At 47.9% G+C, this 9,620-nt stretch overlaps 1 protein-coding gene across 1 annotated transcript in view; it reads left to right on the top strand.

Annotated features, from left to right (window-relative positions):
* The window catches only part of LOC146056236 (tyrosinase-like), a 33,601-nt gene continuing 23,981 nt past the window's right edge, over positions 1-9,620 (top strand). The window contains exons 1-3 of the mRNA XM_083168366.1: positions 1-916; positions 7,663-7,879; positions 8,669-8,816. Coding sequence (XP_083024492.1) covers positions 86-916; positions 7,663-7,879; positions 8,669-8,816 — 1,196 coding nt within the window. The 5' untranslated portion in view covers positions 1-85. The remainder of the gene's footprint in view (positions 917-7,662; positions 7,880-8,668; positions 8,817-9,620) is intronic.

The raw sequence follows: 9,620 nt of genomic DNA, 5'->3' as shown, positions 1-9,620 counted from the left end.
GAGAGTAAGTGGAGAGAGAGGAGTGAAACCTCTCTCCTTGGTGTTTGCTGGAGCTCTGAGGAGTTGTCGAAGTAGGGACCTCATCATGACTGGTCGTATAATGCTTCTTGCAGTTGGCACCCTACTGTTATTACTGCCCTCATCCTATGGGCAGTTCCCCAGGGCATGCAGCTCGGCAGAGGTCCTCCAGAGCAAGGAGTGTTGCCCAGCCTGGTCTGGAGATGGTTCTCCTTGTGGAGAGGTCTCCGGGAGGGGGGCGTGCCAGGATGTGGTCCTGTCCAACGCCTCTGTGGGTCCACAGTTTCCTTTTTCTGAGATTGACGATCGAGAAAACTGGCCCGTTGTCTTCTACAACCGGACATGCCGTTGTCTGGGCAACTTCATGGGCTTCAACTGTGGGGACTGCAAGTTTGGCTACACAGGGCCGAACTGCACCGTGAGGAAGCTGATGGTGAGAAAGGAAATATTTAGGATGAGCACTGCCGAGAAAGACAAGTTTATCGCCTACCTCAACCTGGCCAAGCGCACCATCAGTACAGACTATGTCATTGCCACTGGGACCTATGAGCAGATGAGCAATGGTACCAACCCCCTCTTTGCGGACATCAATGTCTATGACCTGTTTGTATGGATACATTACTACTCCTCCAAGGATGCCTTCCTGGAAGGAGACCAGGTATGGGCAAACATTGACTTTGCCCATGAAGCACCCGCCTTTCTGCCCTGGCACAGATACTACCTGCTCCTTTGGGAACAACATCTTCAGAAGGTCACTGGGGATGAGGACTTCACCATCCCCTTCTGGGACTGGAGAGATGCCCAGCAGTGTGACGTCTGTACCGATGAGTTCTTTGGGGGGACCCACCCAACCAGCAACGTCCTCCTCAGCCCAGCATCGTTCTTCTCCTCCTGGCAGGTAAGTCCATTATCCGCTTACCCCACATAAGCCCATATTACATTGTGTTTAGGTTTCCTGTATAATTCAGAGGCAGCAGCATGCTGGGACTTGTAGTTTCTCAAGAGTAATATTGCTACTGGTTGCCAGTCTTTTCTGTACAGCAATGGCTCTCAACTGCGGTCCTCAAAGCACATACAGTCCAGCTTTTATGGCTGGGATACGGTCATTTTGGTTCATCACTGAAGGTTGACATGGCTTAGGTCGACGCATTAAATACTCAACAGAGTTGGAATGCCGACACAAGCATTAGGTTGACAGTGAGAAGGTCGACAGCCAAATGGTTGACATGAGTTGTTCACTTTTAATTTTTGAGCCGACGCGTGCCGACAGGCGGTATTTCATGCCGTACCACCCACTACGGCGTGACGGGAGAATAGAATAGTGTGCCGAGCGCATTGGGGCACCATACTTGAAGCATGAAGAGCGCAGTGGTACACTGACGGTGTCCATGTCAACATTCAGGACAAAAAAGCGAAACACATGTCAACCTAATTCTTGTGTCGATCTAAGCCATATCGACCTTCGTTGGTCGATCCAATGACCCCATACCCTTATGACTACCCCTGCTTATTCACAGATGATATAATAGAGCTGACTGAGGTACAAATGAGGTCACCTGGGCCTAACCCCGGATAGCCACAAAACCTGGACTGTTGGTGTGCCTTGAGGACAACTGCTGTACAGTATTGTATGCTGGGGCTTGTAGTTCACTCGCTGCTATGGAGCAGTACCTGGCCTCTACTGTAACTGTACAATATTTCAGACAAGTAAAAAGTAGATTTTTTTTTTCTGTACTTTTACAGAACTACAGTAGTTTCCTATTAATAACCAAATTATTGTCATAGAATATGTATAATTAAGTAGCTACTTTATCGTTCTTCCCCCTCCCAAGTGTTGACTTCAGTTATTGTAGCCGCAGCCTAATCCTTGGGCACCTGCTAAAGTATTGGGGCTATTCCTGTGGCAGCGCATGTCATTAATTCAGCCAATAAACTCCTGGTTTTAGTGACGGTCATTGATTTCTGTAACCATGCAGAAGGCAGGATTGTGAGCATAGCGCCCAACATGACCCTCTCCGGGAGGAACACAAGCTCCGCTCCTGGACTTCCCTGGTAATGTAGGATTGCCATCACCTGTGGGGAACTAGGTAATTGATTAAGAAAGGTGTCACCACAGGTGATGGCAATCCTACTTTACCAGGGGAGTCCAGGAACAGAGCAATGTGTCCCTCCCGGAGAGGGTAATGTTGGGAGGTATGTTGTCAGTGATATGCAATCTACACTAGGGTGTCTCAACTGCAGTCCTCAGGAGTATGGGTCATTGGGTCGACATTGCTTATGTGGACTCATAAAAAAGGATAGTCTGTCATTGCATGTTTTACAGATCTCCTCGGTACATAACCAGTGAAATGTAAAACATCAGCCAGTAATGACTACATCAGTGCACAAACTAGTAAATCTGGAAAACATGCCCTGTTAGTGGCCCAGGAGAGCTGAAGTTGTGAAATAGTTAATGTTGTGCTCATTGTATAACTAGCGAAATTTGTGGTTTTTTTTTTTGTTTTCTTTTGCCGACCGCATGCAACCAAAGTTGCGGGAGGCGGTGGGCTGGGCGATTTTCTCCCATGGGCGTTCCCATGCAAATCGCCCGGCATAGGCGTGCGCACGGGGGGTGCCGGGGGTGCACAGGCACCTCCTAATGATCAGCAATCCCCCTGTACTATTTTACAGGGGCACAAGCAGGGGTTAAAGTGAGCCGGTGGAACGGTTCCGCCTCCGTCCACTCACCTACCATTAAAGCACCATCAGTAGTTATCAGGTGCAATGCATCATAAAACGGGCAGCGTCATTACATTTAAAATTTGGCACACCACACTCCATAATACAAATTCAAAGTCCGGAGCTAGGAGCTCGCCAGCCAATCAGGCAGCAGCGGCTCCTGACTGACTGCAGAACCTCGAGAGCGCCGATTGGTTCGCGCTTCGTACATTTCAATTGGACGCTGCTGCACTGGGATGGATCGCGGGAACTGAGGAGCGCAGGAGGAGAGCAGCAGCCTTGGACGGCAGCACCTGGGGAACTGGAGAGCGGCAGCCGGGGACCGCAGCAGAAGACTGGGACACAGAAGACCATGGCCGTGGAACAGGAGAGCAGCAGTGGCGGCAGGAGAGACTGGAGGCCGGGGAATCATAGAACCGCTGATTATAGTAAGGGACCAGCCTTCTCCCCACTTCCACCTGTCACCCCACCCTCTCTAACCAATCTTGCATCCTGTCAGCTCGCCCATTACCTCCAGCCCTCTTGCCCCCTATCGTCTCACCCCCTGTCAGCTCTCCCCCCCCCCCTGTCTCCTCAATTGCTCTGAGGAGCATGTAACCCCTAGCAAAAAGCATGTAATCCCTGGCCCTGAGCATGTTACCCCCTGAGCATGTTACCCCCTGATCCTGAGCATGTTACCCGCTGACCCTGAGCATGTTACCCCCTGACCCTGAGCATGGTGCCCCCTGGCCCTGAGCAAGTAAACACCGGGCACTGTGCATGTAACCCTTGTCCCTTAGCATGTAACCCCCTGGCCCTGAGCAAGTAAACACCGGGCACTGTGCATGTAACCCTTGTCCCTTAGCATGTAACCCCCTGGCACTGTGCATGTAAACCGCTGGCACTGTGCATGTAAACCTCTGGCACTGTGAATGTAAACCGCTGGCACCGTGCATGTAAACCCCTGGCCCTGAGCAAGTAAACACTGGGCACTCAGCATGTAACCCTTGTCCCTTAGCATGTAACTCCTGGCACTGTGCACGTAACCCCCTGGCCCTTAGCATGTAAACCCCTGGCACCTTGCATGAAACCCCTGGCACCGTGCATGTAAACCCCTGGCCCTGAGCATAAAAAACCTGGCACTGTGCATGTAATCCCCTGGCACTTTGCATATTGTGTAATGGGCATTACGGGGTGTGGTACAATGTGTATTGAGCATTACTGTGTTGGATTATACCCCTGTCCCACAAAGCCATGCCCTACATTTTTTATGTCCGCCTTCGGCGCGCACTGTTACGTTCTTGTAAGGTGTCGGGTTGTTTTGCACTGTGGGCATAATTTGAATTGGCGGAGGTATTATGCTGCCCGCATTATTCTTTTTCTGTGTGTGTTGGATAGGCCAGAAATGTAAAAATTGCAGGGGAGTGCAGAACACAACGGAGGGGAAAGTGAGTTCCACCACCTCTCCAGGACAACTTTAAGCACTGGGCATAGGCCGTGCAATTGCACGGCTTGTCCCCGCTGTTGCATGGCAGCTGACACAGCTCTTGCAGAGCCTGTCACAGAGGGAGCAGTGGCGGCGGAGTCTGCGCTGTGGGGAGCGCAGAGATAATGATGTGCAGGTCCTTTCTGCACTTTTGGCATTGTTAGCCCTGCAGGAGGGCTCGGAGCGGAGGAGGGCACTGTCAGTGGGTGGGGCTACACTGGAGTCAGGGGCGGGGCTACACGGGAGTCCCTACTGGCCTGCTTTCATTGCTGCTGCTGCTGCTGTCATGGAGGGAGAGGAGGGGCAGCTCCACATCCTTCCAGACCAGGGCATGCCCATCAGGAAGATTACCCTCTGTTCCTAAGGCAAGAGTGAGTAGAGGGAGTACTACTGTGTGTGTGTGTTTGTCTTGTGAAATTAAGTATGTAAGGTGGGTTAGCATTAGGTTGGAGGAGGGAGAATTAGATTTAGGCACTAGAGGGGACATAGTGTTAGGCTGCGGGCGCCAGTGTCACCCATATGCCACTATCACTGTGTGGCATAATGTGTAATGGGCATTACAGTGTTTGGTATAATGTGTATTGGGCATTACGGTGTGCGGCATAATGTGTAATGGGCATTACGGCATGTGTTATACTATGTAATGGGTGTGTGACGTGTAATAGGCATTACGGTGTAAATTTTTGGCGTACACTCTCCCTATTGTCCCTATTTTACAAAAATACAGGGTGTGGCATTATGTAGAATGGCCATTAATATGTGTAGCATTATGTGTGATCTGGGCATTATGGTGTGTGGCATTATGTGTTATGGGCATTACTGTGCATGGCATTATGTCTAATGGGCATTACAGTGTAAAGGCACCGCACATTTGGCGGGCACATTCCCTGTTTCTAGTATGCGTGGGGGGATGATTCATTTAAAATGCATGTACATATATAAGTCACCTTCTATTTAGTTTGCACAGCCCAGTAGGCTGTGATGGATATGCCCAGTAGATGGTTATGGACACGCCCAGTAGGCGGTGATGGACATGCCCCTCTAATGGTGCACCCCCTAAGGAAATTGCCTGCGCACGCCTATGTCGCCCGGTGACGCTGGGGGGGGCAGCGCAGCTGACATCACCGGATGTGCACATATGTCTAAGTGACCTGAGTCCCGTAGATATGCCTGCACAATGATGCGGATGGTTCCCCCTAGCCTGCGAATGGATGTTTCCATTCGCAGGCAATGCGGGCGAACCCATTGGTGCGATGAGCGGACGGGCAGCCCGACATTCGCTGGCATAACAGAAGACCTTACATACAGCAGGTAGCTTTTATTTCTCTTGCGCTAAGCAACACTGAAGAATCTGCTACTAAGATGATGTGCAACAATAAAATACCTATTACCGACATCCAGGGTAATGCACATCGGTTGTGTCTTCTGTGCTACAGAATAACTGGGTATGGGACATTAGGTCGACAGTCAAAAGGTTGACCGCTATTGGTCGACGTGCATTAAATCGACATGGTTAAAAGGTTGACCCAAGCAAAAAGTCAACATGAAAAATGTTGACATGCGTATTTCATGTTTTTGTCCCATGTCAACATGGGCACCGTATATAAGTGTACCGTGGTCTCAATAATTTGGGCACATTCTCCCTCTGATATTCTCATGCCCACTGGAATGATAAAGGCTGAACAAGTCGGTTTAAAAAAAAAATCATGAAAAAAATATCATTGACCTTTGGCCTGTCGACCTAATGACTACATGGCCCAAGGGTGTTTCTGTCTAGGCTGTTATGAGGTCCTCTATAGTGCTACGGGTGTACAGTGGGGCCGGGACTGTTGTCATACATGTTCATTACACTGTATAGTGTTCCTGTTCTGATATGGCTTCCTCTAGTGCTTGTTAATGCTATTTTAAATGCACTAAAAAAACTGCATCGCTGTGTACTGAGTCCTTCATTTTATGGAGTAGCCTGCTCCTTTATATATGGGACTGAGGGCCGGATTAAGGCTTGGTGGGGGGCTGGGGCACTTATCCCTTTGAGTGCTAACGTTGCCGTGAGAGCCTCAAAATACCCGCTAAAAATGCCAGCGTCGCTCACAGCGACTGTTCTTCTTTTTTTGGGGTGCAATATTTAAAATGCTGGGGGGGGTAGAGTATATTGTACAGTACATTCCTCCCAACAGTTCTCATTCCAGGAGGGATAAAATGCTTTCTACCCAGAATGGACTTCCTAATATGATTGGTGTCACCTGGGTTGACCAATAAATGGAATTTCAACACAGGTGATGGCAATCCTGAATTAGAGTCCAGGTGGATAAAATGTAGTCCCTGCAGTGGGTCTTGTTGGGAGGTATGGATTATGTATATTCAATTATACTACTTGTGTAATAATGCCTGTAAACTGATTATAGCTCCACTTTATTGAAATACCATTTTTATAAACTATCCTTGTAGTGCAACAAAGACAATGTCACCTTAAAATACACATAGAAAAATAAAATCTACACGTTCATCTATCTATCTTGTCACATGCAGCATCCTATGTACCACTTACACACTGGGCCAGGAAGAGAGAGTACCTACAAATCATGAGAACTGCAGTTGCTCTATGGTTGACAGACACGAGAGGAGCACTAGGGTAAACTGCCGTCCCCAATGTTATATTCTTCCAGACTGCAATCCCTTGTATCCTGCCCCATTCGCTAGAGTCCCCTGAAGATCTGACCGATTTTGTCTGAATGACCTTTGTGCATTTTCCAATTACTGTCATTTGCTCCTATAAGTTATCTGTATGTAAAAGGTCGGTGAATACTCTTCAAAGGCGCAAAAAGGAAAAGGTCTCCTCGTCAGATGTTTATTTTATGACACCTATTTTGGCCACGTTGATGTTTTAGGAATGTTAATTTCTCAAAAAAATTATATTTGGAAACTGGTATTAGTGTTCAAACTTTTTTTTTTTGTATACTCAATGGATACAACTCACGGTAAGAAAGGAGATCACGGCCTTTTCCTGATTTGTACACATATATATTTATTTTCTCACTTCACGTCTCTACACTGGGAGCACTTTCCCCATTGGTGAAACCCAATCCCAAAAGCGGACATCACCATGCAGTCCAAAGAAATCCCGATCGTGAGAAGCAGATATCGGCATACAACACAAAGAAACCTTGATGAGCTTGAAAATCTCCTTTCTTACCGTGAGTTGGGGCACGGCCATCATTCCACATTTTTATATTTGCTTTGAGTACAATCCATATACAAAGATGTTTGAACACTAATACCAAATATATTTTATTTGAGAAATCATCAACATCCCCAAAACATCAACGTGGGCCAAAACAGATGTCATACAAGAAAAATCGGACGGGTAGACATTTTCTTTTTATGCGCCATTTTAGTTGTGTAACACTTGGTCATGGTCAAAAACACTTTTTTGTAATTAGTGTCTTTGTTTTTGTCTTTAGACTGTGTGCAGTCAGCCGGAAGAATACAATCGTCTGAGAATCCTGTGCAATGGCACATCAGAAGGTCCCCTGCTGAGGAGTCCTGGACAACAGGACCGAAACAGAACTCCAAGGTTGCCCACCTCAGCCGAGGTGGAAGCATGTTTATCGATTGCAAACTATGACACTGGTCTTATGGACCGATCCGCCAACCTCAGCTTTAGGAACATGTTGGAAGGTAGAAACATCTCAAAGGGGGGAGAGATATCAAATCTTCTGAAGAAAGTGTTACCTGTAGCAATCAGAATTTGGTGACAACTAGGCACTGTTAGAACACAAATAAGAGTGTGTGTGTCTGTCCCCTCTCAAAATGTGGCCTCATTCACTTATTTCAAATGGCACCAAATAGCCTTTGTGTTCGGAGGATGGGTCAACTGGTTGAAATGGCCAAATAACCGACATTTAAAATCCCGACAAGGTCAAAATACCGACCTATAGAATGTGCAGGTGAAACTGTCAACATGACTTTGGGTCGACAGGTCGCGAGGTCGACATGGGTTTTTTCACTGTTTTTTGACCACAGTTGGAGGTGAACCGCAGCCCTTCGCATCGCTCACTTCGCTCGCAATGCTTCGGGCACGGTGCCTCACTGCACTCGGCACGCTATTTTATTCTCCCACCATGCCCTAGTCACTAGGGCCTAGTGGATGGTAGGGCATGAAATACCGCCTGTCGGCACGTCGGATCAAAAAACAGTGAAAAAACCCATGTCGACCTCGCGACCTGTCAACCCAAAGTCGTGTTGACAGTTTCACCTGTACATTCTATATGCCGGTATTTTGACCTTGTCCGGATTTTAAATGTTGGTTATTTAAATGTCGGGATTTTGACTGCATCCCATTTTATTAACTTAAATCAGACCCAAGTACGTAGCATTGTTCTAGCCTTGATACCCCTTGTGTTTGCAGATAGATGTGCTAGTTGGGGTCTTCTAGCCGTTTAATCGTCTCCTTTCTGTCGTATCCAGGTTTCGCCAGCCCACTATCGGGAGTGGCGAACAGCTCCCAAAGTAACATGCATAATTCGCTGCATGTCTATATGAACGGATCTATGTCCTCGGTCCAGGGTTCTGCCAATGACCCGATTTTTGTTCTTCACCACGCGTTTATTGACAGGTGAGTCTTCCAAAAGGCAGGAATAACTGCCAATCCAGTGTCTTGTATACCAGCAGGGTAACGCCCCTCTCCCTCCATTTATGCAACATGGAACTCTTCCAGCTCACCGCCTGTTACCGTTCCCTTAGCAAGTTCTGAACTTGGCGCAACTGCAGATGGTCCCAAAGTTATACTTGGGAGGGGGCTGCTTCAGGGCCATCTTCCCTCTCTCAGTGCTAATCACTGATGACGTCGGGAAGTTGGCCCTGGGCTGCTTGGCTTTTGATTGGATGAGTACTCATGATGTCTCCTCACTAGGGCCCCAACAGTATGTGCTAAGCCTTGGAGTGGGTTCCTGGATGGAGATAAAGTAACAACCAACCAGCTCCTGTATTTCAAACACAGCCCATAACATGGCAGTTACTGTAGGAGCTGATTGGCTGGTACTTGATCTCCAACCACTTTATCTCTCTCCAAGGTTTAGTACATAGATGTGGGTCCTGTTCCGTAAAAAGAAACGCTCATGGCACATGTGACCTCTGACAAATGGGAGGCTTATCTGGTGTTCTTTCTGCTAATCGACGTCTCGCTGAACCTAAAGATGGTGCAGTACCACCGCTTACCAGTCACATGAGTTTAGTGGCTAGGGAAGCACTGTACCTTTCAAAAGCCATGCACTGTAATTCCACTTTCCTGCCCGGGGTGTCGCTCTTTCAGTTGATGATTCTAGCACACTCTGGTCTGTATCACACCACAGCAGACACTTCCCATGCAGGAAGGCGGAACTACATTGGTTTTAAAAAATGCAGGGTACTAGGATGAACA

Source organism: Crinia signifera, unplaced genomic scaffold, assembly GCF_055691185.1.
Source record: "Crinia signifera unplaced genomic scaffold, ASM5569118v1 HAP2_SCAFFOLD_76, whole genome shotgun sequence".
In the NCBI taxonomy this organism is placed as follows: Eukaryota; Metazoa; Chordata; class Amphibia; order Anura; family Myobatrachidae; genus Crinia; species Crinia signifera.
The sequence above is the reverse complement of the archived record's forward strand: the minus strand, read 5'-3'. Positions and strand labels throughout refer to the sequence as shown.